Source organism: Mercenaria mercenaria, chromosome 2 (genome assembly GCF_021730395.1).
Source record: "Mercenaria mercenaria strain notata chromosome 2, MADL_Memer_1, whole genome shotgun sequence".
NCBI lineage: Eukaryota > Metazoa > Mollusca > Bivalvia > Venerida > Veneridae > Mercenaria > Mercenaria mercenaria.
The window spans coordinates 114,795,275-114,812,685 of NC_069362.1; the positions used below are offsets into that span (position 1 = coordinate 114,795,275).

Consider the following 17,411-nt stretch of genomic DNA (forward strand, 5'->3'; position numbering starts at 1 on the left):
TACTTATGAATGGATCTCCATAAAAATTGGTCAGAATGTTCACCTTGATGATATCTAGGTCAATTTTGAAACTGGGTCACGTGCCTTACAAAACTAGGTCAGTAGGTCAAATAATAAAAAAAACCTTGTGACCTCTCTAGAGGCCATACTTTTCATGGGATCTGTATGAAAGTTGGTCTGAATGTTCATCTTGATGATATCTTGGTCAAGTTTGAAACTGGGTCAACTGCGGTCAAAAACTAGGTCAGTAGGTCTAAAATTATTAAAATCTTTTGACCTCTCTAGAGGCCATATTTTTCAATGGATCTTCATGAAAATTGATCTGAATTTTCACCTTGATGATATCTAGATAAAGTTCAAAACAGGGTCACGTACCTTCGAAAACTAGGTCAATAGGTCAAATAATAGAAAAACCTTGTGACCTCTCTAGAGACCATATTTTTCAATGGATCTTCATGAAAATTGGTCAGAATTTTTATCTTGATAATATCTAGGTCAAGTTCAAAACTGGGTCACATGAGCTCAAAAACTAGGTCACTATGTTTTAAATGTGGCCTAGACCAGCAACATTATTGGTATCATGCCATATTAGGAGGTACCACCTGCATCAGTGTATAGAGGCATAGATTATTTACATGTTTCCATTGAAGTGCATCCTACAATAAAATTTACAAACATATTTCCATACATATTTTGTAGTTAGTATCATCTATCAAAAAAAATCTTTTGTGATGTTAAATGATGATGATACCAGTACCGTATAAGCATAATTAAAGGCCTCTCACTAAAGACTCTGAACTAACAAACCTGTTTTGCTTCATTCTTAAATTAAAAATAAAAAGTCCTTGCAAATCAGAATGAAAAGGTCAAAAAGTATGATAATCGTTAAAAATGTGTATTGTGGGAATGCAATTTTGTGGTTTAGCTGAAAATGGCCAAGGTATTTTGTAGGTCTGTCATGAAATACATTGATTTTAAATTCCTTAAGTTCAACAGAAGGTTGCCATTATGACCTGAAGTGAATTGTTCTGAGTTTAGCCATACCTCTATATCTTCACTTGTGATAGGTGCTTTGATATCTTTAGGTCAGACATAGCTAGCAGGTCTATATTACATAGCTTTAAATTTTAGAAATAACTTTTAAGAATGCAGTGAATATTGAATCAGTGTTTGCAATATGGCATTCAATTCATTCAAGATTTTAAGTGTATTATGCAGGTATAATATATACCAATAACATAGCCAGCGGATTGTGAAGTGCTCATACTTCAAATTATCTGAATAACAAAATACTTCCCTACTGTCACAATGACTCATCACAAATCATGAAAGGGAATTAGTATTTACTGACTTGCCAAAATCGTGATAAAAAACCAGAGCAGGTATCTAGAGTGAGATTATTAAATATGCATGTATCGAAACTTCTGACGCACCTCGAAATATTTTGCAGTATAGGAAGGAGGTCATAAAATAAAATGATACCATTGCATAACTGGATTTTGTTGAAATTTAGTTTATAATGATCTAAACGTTTCACAGATTTTATAAATGCATTAATTGTGGTATGAAAGCTTCTGCAAAAAGTGTTGAGTGGGCATTAGAAATTTCGATAGCAGTTTACAAGTGCACTGAGTAAGGCCATCCCTTAAAAATTGTTTGTTTGCAGTTACCTGACCCAGAATTTTAGCACTGGGTGGGTAGGTAGGAATTTAAATAAAAAAAAAATCCTCCAAGGTATTGATCTTTACCTGTGAATGTAACACTTTCTTACTAGTCAGAAAACACTTCATTTGATCACCCTGTAACAAATGTATTTAACAATTTACATCTGATAGCTGTAATAATTGTTGGTGTGTATGTGCTTAATTGATTGTAATAAAATGCATCACATTTAATGTAAAGAGAGATTCTATGAATAGTGCATGATGAATGATATGTACAATATTTGCATGCAAAACATGCTAATAGATTTTGATTTTATACGCCCAGATATGATAAGTTGATCAGCCAGCGGAAGAAAACTACTTTTTTCATTTTCTTTGTCTGACCATGTACATAACTTTATAATATGACCATTATAACAGCTAGTAGTCATTTAGACATGTATACTAGAGCTTTCAGTCTTGACAGAACAGGAGTTAAAAACAACTAAAGTCAACCCTTCTGTGGGTTGTCATTTTGATATGAGACACTAAGTCTTGGGCTCCGAGTACTTACTCAGAGCATTTTGTTAAATCTGATTTTTATTGGCTCGTCTGATTTTTGAAAAAAATATACAAGGTATTGTTGTCATTTGATCATTGGCGTTGGCGACATTGTTGGTTAATTTTTTTTTAGGTCTACCTTTTCTCAAAAACTACATGTATAAAAGCCACAGCCTTGAAACTTTGCATACTTGTTTACCATCATAAGGGGACTATGTAGGCCAAGAACCTTAACTCTGATGTGCATTTTGTCAGAGTTATAGCCCTTTTTGCACTTAGAAAATCTGAACTGTAACAGTCTTTTCTTACATATTGTCAAGTTCTTGCAGATGAGCGATGGCACCCGCAGGCAGTGCTCTTGTTGCATATTGCATGCTTGTGCATCTTATAATTATGTTAATCATTTAAGAACAAATTCTGTTATATTGATCCAGTTTCTCTGGGTCCTGGTAGGGTAGTCTTGGACTACTTGTTGCTATTGACTGAATTCAGTTAGAACAGTTCTGTGAGAGTAGAAGACAATTAAACTTTTCTCCAGGGAATTGAGGTTGAAAAATAGTACTAAACATGTCTTGATTTATGTGTGTGTTCTCCTGAATCTGTTCCATTCTCATTTTAGAACAGCTCTTGTGGACAAGTCTGGCTCTAATTAATTGCATATAGTGACTGGAAGATAGCAGACACTAGTGTACTGTGGGCATACCCTGCATCCAGACATTTTTAGCTCACCTGAGCACGAAGTGCTCAAGGTGAGCTTTTGTGATTACCCTGTGTCCGTCGTCGTCAGTCATCCGTCGTCCGTCGTCAACAATTTGACTGTTAACACCCTATAGATCACAATTTTGGCCTAATGTTAATGAAACTTGGTCAGAATGTTACCCGCAATAAAATCTTGGATGAGTTCGATATCGGGTCATCTGGGGTCAAAAACTAGGTCACCAAGTCAGATCAAAAGAAAAGCTTGTTAACACTCTAGAGGTCACAGTTTTGGCCCAATCTTAATGAAACTTGGTCAGAATGTTACCCTCAATAAAATCTTGGCTGAGTTCGATATTGGGTCATCTGGGGTCAAAAACTAGGTCACCAGGTCAAATCAAAGGAAAAGCTTCTTAACACTCTAGAGGTCACAATTTTGGCCCAGTCTTAATGGAACTTAATCAGAATGTTACCTCAATAAATTCTTGGACGAGTTCGAAATTGGGTCATTCAAAAACTAGGTCACCAAGTCATATCAAAGGAAAAGCTTGTTAACACTGTAGAGGCCACATTTATGACTGTACAAATGTATCTTCATGAAGCTTGGTCAGAATGTTAATGATCTCAAAGTCCAGTTTGAATCTGGGTCATGTAGGGTCAAAAACTAGGTCACCAGGTCAAATCAAAGGGAAAGCTAGTTAACACTGTAGAGGCCACATTTATGACCATATCTTAATTAAACTTCAGAATGTTTATCTTGATGATCTATAGGTCAAGTTCAAATCTGGGTAAGGTGGGATCAAAAACTAGGTCACCAGGTCAAATCAAAGGAAAAGCTTGTTAACACTCTAGAGGCCACATTTATGACTGTATCTTCATGAAACTTAGTCAGAATGTTAATCTTGATGATCTTTAGGTCAAGTTCGAATCTGGGTCATGTAGGGTCAAAAACTAGGTCACCGGGTCAAATCAAAAGAAAAGTTAGTTAACACTTTAGAGGCCACATTTATGATCATATCTTAATGGAACTATCTTGATGATCTTTAGGTCAATAGGTCAGGTGAGCGATACAGGGCCTTCATGGCCCTCTTGTTGTTGATAAATGTCTTTGGTTCGGTGAAACATTTGGGCACAGGGGCATGGGGAGCCTTGGTTGGGCATTTCTAGCTTTAAGCCTTGGCCTATATCTTTTTGTAAATCAGTTAAGGGAGATTTAGAATATCTTTCCAAAAATGTATAGCCTACTGTTTATAGGTTTCTGATAAGATATATTCAGTGAATAAAATTGCATAAAGCATTATACCTCACCGTAAACTAGTTTCACTTCTATTTTTTTGTGTTGCTCATTTGATTTTCACCAGAAATGCTCTCGATGCAGACATGATAATGCAAGATTTCTTATACCGTGTTCAGACTACGTTTTTAATCCTACATTAACTTGGGTTTATTTTTTAAACTAGTTTGCGTCCACACTATATGTGGTGTAAAACGTGAATTTTGTAAAGGTCAAGTGGTTTCTGTAATGTAGCATTAAAACTACCTCGGGAGGTGGTTTTAATACTACATTAAAAAGTAATGCTACATTATTTTAGAAATGTGAACGCAAATGTGGGTTATATCTGGTTTTACAATCCCAAATCCACAGATCTTACCTTTTGGAGGAAGAATACCATGTGTTTCTCTTTTGTATCAAACAGTTGATGCTATGGCTGGCAAAAGTAATTGGACTGTTGTTGAAACAAAAACATTAAATTGCGATATGGAGTCATGCTGATGCTCAAAACGGACAATAGATGGAATGAACAGAAATTCTTATATGAACACAGTAGTTAAAATATTGATGACCCTTTCTTGTTTCTGTTAGCCTCAATTCTTTGTAACCTTTTTTGCTTATTGCAAGATATTTGTTAACTTCCAACATTGCATGTATATATTTAAACCACATTTCTTTGCCTAGTGTGGACGCAAACTAGATTATATTTTGATGGGTTTTGAATGTCAAATACCAATTATAGCCAATTAGTGCCTAATAAAAATAAAACGGTTCTGCTAGTGTGAACACAGTATTAGTGATTTCTCCATTTATTCATTTAGTAGTGTTAATGTAGTTTCAGACAAAAATCAGGCTTATAGAACACCTGCATTATTATCAAGGGATAAAAAAACTGTGGTATCTGGTTCTAAATGGTAAATTAGGTTGCCTAATATAGATTAAACTTGTTGCTAAAAGCAGTTACAACATTGATTTTGAAGATACCAGGCAAAATATGTCTGTTTCTAAATTGGGCAAAAATGTCATGAAGCTGTCAGGCTGTGTTAGAAATAACATCTGTCTGGGTTTCATTGTCAAGTTTTGCTCACTGTATGAAGAATAGTGGAGTATTAAAAGAAATGCAGAGAAAAATACAGAAGAAAGAAACATTTTGATTTGGAAGTTTTTATCTATATCAAAACTGTCTGCTGTTTTGAAACACAGGCCTGTTCTTTCTATCTTTCTAACAAGGTCGCTCTTGTCTGTACTAGTAGAGGATGAATTTCGTGCCCTGTGTGGCTGCGTTTGCTATATGTGAAAGTGCCGTTTAGCGTGTTTATCATGAAAAGGGAGCTATGAAAATCTGGTAAAATAATAATATACATGTAATATAAAGTTAAAAGAGCCATTATGGCTGACTGGCTGTATTTTTATGTTGTATTTTTTTTTTTTGTAGAGAAAACAGGATTCTTGCATATTGACTGAAGAAATTGAAAATTATTTATCCCATAATTATATGAGCTTAACCTTTAGCCTGCTGGTGGCTTGTGCTTTTGCCTGTGCGACTAGTACAGACCAAGATGAGCCTACACGTCTGTGCAGGCTGATCATGGTCTGCACTGTTCGCTGTTTAGTCAGTAAATTTTCAATCACCCCTTTGAAAAACATGTGGTTTTGCCAAAATTGAATGATGGACCAATCCATTTTAGAAATTTAGCAGTGTAAAGGTGAAATACAAGGGAAACTAAATGAAACGAACTGCATATCCCAGTAATAACATGACTTGATAACATGATTTAACAACATGCTTTTGTCTATTTTCAGGTCGTAGAAAACGACCCCCTGGGTTAACCATTCAGAAGATTCCTGAACCCCAACCAGCTACGTAAGTGAATCTTAAGCCATAAAGAATGTTGAAGAAATGAGCGGCGTCATGAGAATACCAACATAGTTTCCTTGTGACCAGCATGGATCCTGACACACTATGTTGGTTGTCATGGCGCGGCTCAATTATTATTATTTTCCAGCAGATGCACTTATTTTTGTCACAAAATATAATGAACAAAAAAAAAAAGCATGCACAAAGTGGATTAAAGCTCTAATGAATTTGTATGAATGATGTGGTTGCATTGATATGTGAGCAAGATAATTTCGTTGGTAGTGCAAGTACCATATACCCTAGAATAAACACACCTTTAAAAACAGGTTACATTTCACAAAAGTTGGGGGGCGAGGGGCAGGAATTCTTTAGAAAATTATTTTATAAGTGAAAATTGACTTTAAAAAAATGCAACGACAGTTGTAAATAAAGAGAACAGGGCGTTTATACTCAGACATATGGTAGATTATGGTTTATATTCTCAAGGCTACTACTGGAAATTAAATATAAATCTGTTAACTTTCTGATGATAAATTTCGAGAGTTTACAGTTTTTTGGGCATTGATCATTGTTTATTCATCAGTTTCATGGCTTGCAAATTTTGAATGTTAAGTTTTATTTCAGAATTTTATAGGGACAGAGTTCATTGCTAGAAATTGCATTTCATTTTAGCTCGACTATTCGAAGAATAAGTAGAGCTATCCTACTCACCACGGCGTCGGCGTCGGCGTCGGCGTCACACCCTGGTTAAGTTTTTCGTACCAGTCCACATTTTGACAAAGTCTTTTGAGATAAAGCTTTGAAACTTTCAACACTTGTTTACCATCACCATGTCCAGTTATGGGCAAGAGTACATAACTCTGTCAAGCATTTTGGACTGAATTATGGCCCCTTTTGACTTAGAAATCTTGGTTAAGTTTTTCGTACCATTCATATTTTGACAAAGTCTTTGAGATAAAGCTTTGAAACTTTCAACACTTTTTTACCATCACCTTTGTTTCAGTTGTAGGCAAGAGTACATAACTCCATCAAGCATTTTGGGTTTGAATTATGGCCCTTTTTGACTTAGAAATCTTGGTTATGTTTTTCGTACCAGTCCACATTTTGACAAAGTCTTTTGAGATAAAGCTTTGAAACTTTAAAACACTGTTTCCCATCACAATGGTCCATTTGGGTAGGCAAGAGTACATAACTCCATCAAGCATTTTGACTGAATTATGGCCCCTTTTGACTTAGAAATCTGTTAAGTTTTTCGTACGAGTTTATATTTTGTGTAAAGTGTTTGACATATGGCTTTGAAACTTTATATCTTGTGTCAGTATAATAGTCTCTATCAGTATGCAAGAGTACGTAACTCTCTCAATCTTTTTTGGTGAATTATGGCCCTTTTTGAACTTGGAAATTGGTTCTGTTTTGTAATGTCCATGTTTTATCAAGGACTATATGACGATACTGCTTTTAAACTTTAAACATTGTTTACACATTATGTTATTCCATCTGTTAACCAAGAGTACAAACTCTGGACATTATTTTGACTGAAATGTATGGCCCTTTTTGGACTATTGAAATTTGTTCGTTTTCTTACAAGTCAGCGGTTTTGTCAAAAATGTTTGAACTGTGGTTGTGAACTTTTATACAATTGATTTATTCAACATGATTTCATGGTAGTAAGACAAGAGTACATCACTCTGTCAAACTATTTGACTGAAATTATGGCCCTTTTTGGACTTAGAAAATTATTTAAATTTGTTCATATAAATCCAGTTTTGCCTAACATATAACTTAGGCATTTTGCTATCATTGGTCACACATTGCCTTTAGTGCAAGACTTATCGAAATCAAAATACAGGAACATTTTTTGTTTAAATTTCAGATTTTTTGTTTAGCTGAAATATCTTATGGATAAATTTTGACCCATTCTTCAATCAATTCTTCGAATAGTCGAGCGCGCTGTCATCCGACAGCTCTTGTATGGGGACATAGTTCGTTGCAAGATATTGCATATGTTGTTGACCATTTTGCAGATTTGAAGACTATCTTAAGAAAATGCCATTAGATTTGAATTTATTTCTTTTATTTCAGACCTCCAAGAGATCTAGATTCCAAAGCTACAATCAGAATAGATGAGAAGGAATTTGAAATTGAGGCAAATGATTTGGAGTTTATGTGTGTACTTGGCCGAGGGGCCTATGGGGTTGTGGAGAAAGTTCGGCATAGACATACCAATACAATCATGGCTGTTAAAGTAAGCATAGACGTGTTAATAAAATCATCAGTAGACATGCCAAAACAATCATGGCTTTTAAGGTGTACATAGGCTTAAACTTGCCAATACAATCATGGCTGCTAAGGTAGGCGTAAACATGCTAGTACAGTCATGACTGTTATTGTAGGGCCAGGTATAGACATGCCTTTAAAGTTAGGTGTAAACATACTATTTAAATACAGACATGACTGTTACTGTAGGCATAGACATGCCAATAAAATCATGACTGTTAAGCTAGCATATGCATAGACATACCAAAGCAATCATGGCTCAGAAAGTAAAAAAAAAATGACCCTCATTGAAAACATCAAGTAAAATCATTTAGACCTTCCTTGTATCAACAAGTTTTCAAGGTTTCAGTTTGTTTTATTACTGCTGACATCAAAATTATAAGGAAGTTTACAAGACCTTTCGTTGCTACAATATGCAACTTGCACAAAAACTCTGGGTGTGGTGATAAGAGCCTTAAATATTTAAAATATCTCGAGTAGTTTAAATTTCGTTGTATCAAATTCCGTTTGATAGAGGTATTTACATTTAGGAAGTAAAGCAGTTTTATGGAAATAGAAGAGCCACAATCCTTATCTCATCTGTCCATAAAGTCTATGGAAAAATTATGTGTAAATTACCTGTTAGAATATAATATGCAAATCTTATTTTTTCCCCCAGAGAATTACAGCCACAGTGAACACAATGGAACAGAAGAGATTGTTGATGGATTTGGACATATCAATGAGGAGTGGATCCTGCCCATACACTGTCACATTTTATGGTGCCCTCTTTAGAGAGGTAATATCCATTCACTGTCAGATTTTATGATAGCCTCTTCAGAGAGCTGAGTAATGCACATATGCTACCACATTTAATGGTAGTACCCTCTTTAGACACACTGTCATATCCACTGTTGTAAGAAAATATATTGATAATTGCCCAAATTTGCAATTACCTGAAATTGGTAATTACCTAAAGTTAGAGTTAATATGCAATTGAGTTATGTGGAGGGATCATTTTAAGTATGAGAAGAAGTTTGACACATAGTAGTTTGAAAGAAAATATTTCCACTAGAGTTTCACATAATTTTCTTTTTATTTCATGTTTTGACTAAATTTACCCGTTTGATAGTTTCTTACCTATGAAAAATATGTTTGATTTTTTTCACTGTAAAAGTACCAGATATATTTGACTCTTTGATAATTCACTGAAAAACTTGAAATAAGTATGAATATCTATGTTTAGAGACCAGTCTGAGAACCGTAGTATCTGATTGGCTGACCAATGGCAAGGTTGTATTTTGAGACTGTGTCTCAAGTTGTAAAACTGAAATGCAGCCGTACCATTGATCAGTTTCAAGATTGTTTTCAGAAACTGTGATTTAGGTGCTCAAGTTTTGAGACAGGTTCTCAAACTCAGTTTAAAACCTTGGACCATTGTCTACAAAGTCATCTTTATAATTTTTTCTGTAAAAGATAAATTTGGTAAAAATCTATCTGAAACAATATATATTATGCTGTAAAGTATTAAACTAATGACAGTAGTTGATGTTACAGGGAGATGTATGGATATGTATGGAAGTGATGGATGCATCATTAGATAAATTTTACCAAACAGTTTACAATAACGACCGGAGTATACCAGAAGATGTCTTAGGGAAAATCTCATATGCTGTAAGTAGTTGGCTGATACATGTATTTTCTTGCAAAGTCCAATCGAGGGAAGAAATTTGTAGGATTTACCAGTGGTTGTAAGAAGTTTCTTTATGCCTATGGCAACAGTCATATATATGCAGAGTTGGTGGCGTTTTTTTTTAATGGGAGGGGAGGAGGGAATTAGTGTATTTAGTAGATTAATTTCCTACAAGGTTGCCTTCATATTCACGGCTCAAGGTCAAGGTCACAGACACCAAGAGACTTAAGATGGTTAGTAAATAACTTGACCCACAGATGTCAAATTTTCTAGGATAATTGCCTGGGCTAAAGTTTTTTGGGGACATTTTGGCACTATGCCTTTCATAATGTCAAGATCTTATGTTATTGTAAAGTTCAGTCAGTTGTATCTGCATGTACTACAATGGCAACTGTATATCTGTTAGTTTTTAAGACATATGTAATACTATGTATCTTTTTTTACAGGTTATAAAGGCCTTGGATTACCTTCATACAGAATTACATGTTATACATAGAGACGTTAAACCCTCAAATATATTAATAAATAGAAAAGGACAAGTAAAAATCTGTGATTTTGGAATTAGTGGTTACCTCGTAGATTCTGTGGCAAAAACTATAGAAGCTGGATGTAAACCTTACATGGCAGTAAGTACATAGCTTTTGCTGACTTCTAGCATGAGCAAAATAGGATGTATTGTTACCACAGCGCAAAAACTAGCTAACTGCTTCTTTATGCAAATGCAGGGGCCTCTGTGGCAGAGTGGTTACAGTTGCTGACTTCAAATCACTTGCCCCTCATCGATATTGGTTCGAGCCTCACTGGGGGCGTTGAATTCTTCATGTGAGGAAGCCATCCAGCTGGCTTGCGGATGGATGGTGTTTCTACCCAGGTGCCCGCTTGTGATGAAATATGCACAGAGGGGCACCTGGGGTCTTCCTCCACCATCAGAGCTGGAAAAACGCCATATAACCTATAATTGTGTTGGTGCGACGTTAAACCCAACAAAATAGGTCAATAAATCTTTATGTAGATGCAGTTAATCACTTCTTGCACCAAGATGACAATATGTATATATATAACTGTAAATCAGCAGTATGCATTTGGTTGGATTTCACCCGCATAATTCAGAAATATTCTTCCTGAGCCCTGTTCATATAACTTTCATACACAAATAACCTTTCGATTTCCTAATGCAGTATTTGGAAATACTGAACTTTCATTGTAAATTTTGTTATATTGCCCGTTATCTTTCCTTTTTACAATGTTCTCACATTTCTGATGTATTTTTCTAGCACAAAGCGACAGTTAAGTCCTGTCCTGGTTAAAATTTATTTTATGTTGAGACATTGGCACATCTTGATTTAAAAAACAGTTTTGACAAACTATTTCCTAAAGATGGTTTATTAGTGATAATGATAATGTGGTCATAGTACTTTCTTTGTACCTCTCAGATCTCATAAAATAAGGATGCATTATATGCGAAGATATGTGTAAATATACAAATGTACTGATATTGTTTGTATATTTTACAGCCAGAGAGGATAGATCCTCAGACAGGCCAGCAAGGTTATGATATTAAATCTGATGTCTGGAGCTTTGGAATCACTATGGTAGGTGTATTGCTAATGTTGATCAATTAAAGATTATTTTATTTAAATGCATTTGTCATGGTTGAACAGACTGATGAAATTGTCATATCGAGGACTTTAGTGCGAAACTGTTGTATCGAGTTCTTTATTAATATACAGTTACAATAGTTTCGTGCTAAGCCAACGAATTGTGTTGCAAAAACGTCCAAAAACTTTGCTTTTAGGTATAATTTGTTTGCTTGTTTGGCTGAGTTTAGGGTCACACTTGCATAATTGAGGTCATATGGAAACTTTCCAGCTTTACTGTTGGAGGGAAGAACACGTGTCCCTCTAGGTTTGGGTTCATACCTAGGTAGAGCCACTGACAAGCCAGCTTGATAGATAAAAGAATTCCAATGTAAAGAAATCTTGTAACCTGAAAAATGCAAATTGCAAGATGCCAGAAGTAAACCATGATCAAATCACATGCTGTGACAAGTAGATCTGGCTTGGTGTCTCATTTTTTTCAGCATCTTAAAAGTGTGTTACATATTTGAAGCATTTAAATGTATGGTGAAGCATTTTCTGTTCCAATGCAAATGATGTCAGAGTAATGATGAAGGCTGTTGACACATACGAGCCATGCCATGAGAAATCCAACATAGTGAGTTTGCAACCAGCATGGATCCAGACCAGCCTGTGCAGTCTGGTCAGGATCCATGCTGTTCGCTAATGGTTTCTGTAATTGCAGTAGGCTTTGAAAGCGAACTGCATGGATCCTGACCAGACTGCATGGATGCACAGGCTGGTCTGGATCCATGCTGGTCGCAAACGCACTCTGTTGGTTTTCTCATGGCGCGGCTCATATGCTGAAAAAAAAACATGTTCCCTTCCTTTGTCACTATCTTTTCTCTTATTGATTTTGATATTAGTCAACTTCCTAATATACACTGGGTAACCTCATAGTTACAGGTGATATTTTGAGATAAAGATTTTATCATCAGGATAACATACCTTGTATATATATTGGTTATTTATCATATACATATTGATAAACCAAAGAAAAAGTTTAGATAAAGCTATTGTGATAGATCCTGAATGTAGGAGTACTTTGGCTGGTATTAAAGTACATGTTACATCAAGTGTTAACATACGCTTGCACTTATACCTTATGCTGCATTTTCTTGAATTAATTGCTTGTTAGAAAATGCAGTAATACCAATGTCAAATACTTGCTGATCACAATGTATTATGTGGGTTTTGGCATTGAAAAGGTACATTTCACTGAATGTTTTGTTTTCATGCCCCTGAAGGGAGGCATATTAGTTTTCAACTGTCCGTCCGTTAATTCGTTCGTTCGTTCGTCACAATGTAACTTTTTGCATGAAGGCACTTTACTCGCGAACCACTGCACCCAGGACCTTCAAACTTCACATGCTGATAGTACTTATTGAGTACACGACCCCTGCTGACTTTTGGGTCAAAGGTCAAGGTCACCAGGTCAAAGGTCAAGGCGCTGCGGGGGCATTTGTCACCATTAGTGACAGCTCTTGTTCTTTCACTTTAATAGCAAGCATGGTCTTAATTATAGCCCCCACCCCCACCCAAAAAAAAAAAATCCCCAAAAACATTGTCTAGTTGTCTTCTTCATAATTTGTTAGCCCCAACCATTTTTTGCATACAGCTGTTTCTGCAAATTAAGATCTGCAATCCAGTTATTTGAAAGTGTTTTATTTATATTTGCCAAGCTTGGCTTAACAAAGAAGACATTAATTAGGATAGGATGTGTCATACTTTAGGTTATGACAAAGTCAAATAGCTTGCATTATGTTGAGTTTACTAAAACAAATTGAAGAATTGGTGTTTATATGTGAGGGTGAAGCCATGTATGTGTAACTTGTGTGTGCCCATTATTTGAATGCATTTCTCTCTGTTTGCAGATAGAGTTAGCCTCAGGGAAATTCCCATATGCTGCCTCCCCGACTCCATTTGAGCAACTCAAGCAGGTGGTAAAGGATCCGCCACCAAAATTGCCTGCTGGAAAATTCTCATCAGACTTTGAAGACTTTATTGCTCAGTGGTATGTAAAAACTACTTAAAGCAGCATAACTGGTTTTTAAAAAATATATACCAGTGAGAGTATATTTTGTGAAAAACATCTGAAGTGTGTACACACTTTATTTGGTATATATTATTACTCTCCCAAGAACATGACAGAATCATCTGAAATTTAGCTGATTGATAGGTCCATAGTAAAATCTTTGTGGTGTGAACTGCTCCTTTACTTAAAGATTTTGGGGAAACTTTGTCACCTTTATCCCACCACATTTTTGATTACATTTGCCTTTTCATTGCATTGATACAAAGTACTTAAATATGTGTACAAAGAAGTGGAAATATTAGAAATTTTCGTTTAGCAGTTCAAAAGGAACGTACAGAACCTGTTAGGGAAGGATGATCTTTCATATCTGTTAATTTCCTTGTTTATACCAGTACCTAAACAGTTACCTTTGAGCCAGATATTTCTATCTGCACCTACAGTCTTTTATTATTTTACAGTTTCGTAGATTGTGAAAATTTGTTGTTCTTTTTCCAGTCTAAAGAAGTCAGTGTCGGAGAGAGCCAGCTACCAGATGTTATTGCAGCATCCATTCTTGCAAAAGGCGGAAAAATCCGAAGTTGACATGTCCAGTTACGTTACCGAGGTGCTAAAGGACGTGAAAACAAATGACGGCGCATCAGGACAATGATGTTAATATTTAGTCTAGTGTTTTAAATCAGAAAATTTTTTAACTATATATTATGAAAAATATTTATTTTTGGAATTGATTAGCGACGATTGAGTTTCTTACCACGTTGTAAGAAAGTGCTGTAGATTTAATTCGAAGCGGAGGAGAAAGAAAAGATTTAGACACTGATGCCTTAGGCTGTCTTTGAAGACTGTTTGCTTCACCCACATCTAGTTATCCTTTAAAGAAATTGTCATTTCAGGTTTGCACTGGTACAGAATCCAGGAACACTGGTTAGGTTAATTGCCTGCCATTACATAGCTAAAATACTGTTGAAAAAAAAACAACAAACAAACCAACAATAAACAATGTTACAGGCTGGGAATTTAGGAAAAAAGAACTATTTATGTTTGAAGCAAACAGTTTTAAAGATTACTTTAATACCAAGTATGACTTGTGTGTTTCTAGTAAGAGATGTGTAGAAGTAAATGTGATTGAATGCACAAATATAGAGTGAAATATCAATGGACATATGTTAGAGATTGTTAGAAAATTGACTTAAGTTGTTAAACATTATAATTGTCATATCTCATTCGAATAATAAATTTTCAGGTACTGTTAACCTTTAGACTGCTGGTGGCAAGTGATTCTGCCTTTGCAACCAGTGCAGACCAAGATCAGCCTGCATGTCCATGCAGGCTGATCATGGTCTGCACTGTTTGCTATTCAGTCAGTAATTTTCAGAGAACACCTCTTCAAATAATGAATGGTATTGCCCAAATTGAATGATGGACCAGTCCATTTTAGAAATTTAGCAGGGTAAAGGTTAAAGATAGCACTCCATACATAATTACTGGTGGTTATGTTTGACCTCTGTTACCTGTAATTTCTGACAGCTGAAACATTGTTGTCTTTCTTTTACCACTTTCATAATAGGTCTATTTTTCTGTGAAAATCTTATTTAAGACCGGACGAAAATCATTCATGTGCAAAAAATCATTTTTATCCAGTTCATTTCATGGGGGGAAAAGGTCAGTTTCTTTTTACTTAGAAAGTGGGTTATCTTGTCCAACCATCAGTTACCATTTATAATACTGAAAACAACTTTAAACAAAACTTAATGTATTAACAGCAGTCATAATAACAGCAGAATGATGGGAGCATCAGCTGCTAAAATTATAATTTCATGGACTGATGCAAGCATGAAGTCCACAAAAATAAGTCGAGAAAGTCCCCACGAATGTGAATGATTACACAATTGGTGGAAAAGGATTTAAAATATAGAAAAATGAAGTAAAGCCTGTATCCATGGTAATTCCAGATATAGGTCTATTTTTCTGTGAAAATGTTACGTAAGACCGGACGAAAATCATTCATGTGCAAAAAATCATTTTTATCCAATTCATTTCATGGGGGAAAAAGGTCAGTTTCTTTTTACTTAGAAAGTGGGTTATCTTGTCCAACCATCAGTTACCATTTATAATATTGAAAACAACTTTAAACAAAACTTAATGTATTAACAGCAGTCATAATAACAGCAGAATGATGGGAGCATCAGCTGCTAAAATTATGATTTCATGGACTGATTCAAGCATGAAGTCCACAAAAATAAGTCGAGAAAGTCCCCACGAATGTGAATGATTACACAATTGATGGAAAAGGATTTAAAATATAGAAAAATGAAGTAAAGCCTGTATCCATGGTAATTCCAGATATACAGTTTCAGTTTCATTTGAAACCCCTATCGGTACAATGCTACTTGTATAATGTTTTACCATGTTTTTCTTCAAGGAAAACTCTTAGAAAAATTGTACCATCTATAAGTACATACTATTGAAATTAGAACTTCTTTGTATGAGTCATATAGATTTAACTTCCCCTTTATATTTGTGGTATATAATACCTTGACTTCAGTTTTTCCCCTCTATTAACCAGAATGTAGTTTCATTGATGAATAGAAATGAATAATTTCATGAGTATTCCACATACTTTTCCATATGAAATTATTGTTGTGTCCTAAGAAAAAAAAGTGACCAGAGTGTAACCTAAGTATGATCGAATAACCACTTTTTTCCCCTTAAATTGAGAAGAATGGGTCAACACATAGTCTCAGGTTCAATAGAAGTTTGCCATATTTTGTGCTCGGAGAACATGTTTCCTTTTGGAGATTTGAATACCTCAGAAAATCTGTAGCCATCTCACTTTAAAGCTATAAATGTTCCTTACTGGGTTTTGGTGAGAATTGTTAATATCTTCCAGTTGTACAGAATTTGTCATAAATCATGTACATTAAAAAGTATCAAAAAAATGTGTGAAAACCTACATTAGATATTTAAATATTTATAGAATCGTGTGTTAAAGTATTGATTTTGTTCACAAGCTTAAAAGCATCTTTTTTTTCCCCTTAGAAAGTTAGTTAACCTAGGTGATTTTTAAAAGTTGAAATTTTTTATCAGGAAGTTGATATTAAAAGCAAGTACAAGTTTTAACACATGTTAAGAGGACTGCACTTTAACCCATAGTTGCAGTAGTGATGTGGAATGCACAGAAGTTCATGATAACAGGAACACTTCACATCTAAATACTACTTCTGGGCACTTTGCAGTTTCTGGTTTCCTTATACAATTTATGATTACCAAATGCTTGATCTGGAACCTGTAAATCATAGATAAAGATAATTTAACAAGTAATGATAAGTTTTATGCATGTAGCCACTGATGTCATTATTTTGATTACAAAGAAAGTGTTGAATAATTCAGTTAATAATTAATATAAAATGGAATTTCATGTTTTCATTTTCTTTGAAATTCTATTTTTATATCCTTTGATTATGATTTTGAAAAAGATAATAGTGTGATAGATGACCTCATATCAGCTGATACAGGCCCAGATTAAGGTCAGAATAATTTTGTACTGTGCACACATATTTACCATTTTAGTCATGCACATTAAATTTCCACTGTAAATAATAGGAATTTATTGTACATATATTATAATCATACAATAAATTATAACATTTGAGATGTATGCTTCGAAAGATTTGAAGGTATAAATAATGTCATAATTTAGTTACAACATTATAAATATGCATGTTTTATCATTCTCTATGAAAAAGTTATGTAATGGAAATTATTAAAAAAAGATGCCATTTA

The 17,411-nt window shown here is 34.8% G+C and overlaps 1 protein-coding gene across 2 annotated transcripts in view; it reads left to right on the forward strand.

Annotated features, from left to right (window-relative positions):
- Window positions 1-17,411, forward strand: part of LOC123564997 (dual specificity mitogen-activated protein kinase kinase 6-like) — a 34,026-nt gene extending 16,615 nt beyond the window's left edge. For both annotated transcript variants that reach the window (XM_045358972.2, XM_045358971.2), the window contains exons 2-9: window positions 5,977-6,037; window positions 8,114-8,276; window positions 8,967-9,086; window positions 9,845-9,961; window positions 10,427-10,606; window positions 11,495-11,572; window positions 13,471-13,610; window positions 14,127-17,411. In XM_045358972.2, coding sequence (XP_045214907.1) covers window positions 5,977-6,037; window positions 8,114-8,276; window positions 8,967-9,086; window positions 9,845-9,961; window positions 10,427-10,606; window positions 11,495-11,572; window positions 13,471-13,610; window positions 14,127-14,280 — 1,013 coding nt within the window. In that variant the 3' untranslated portion in view covers window positions 14,281-17,411. The remainder of the gene's footprint in view (window positions 1-5,976; window positions 6,038-8,113; window positions 8,277-8,966; window positions 9,087-9,844; window positions 9,962-10,426; window positions 10,607-11,494; window positions 11,573-13,470; window positions 13,611-14,126) is intronic.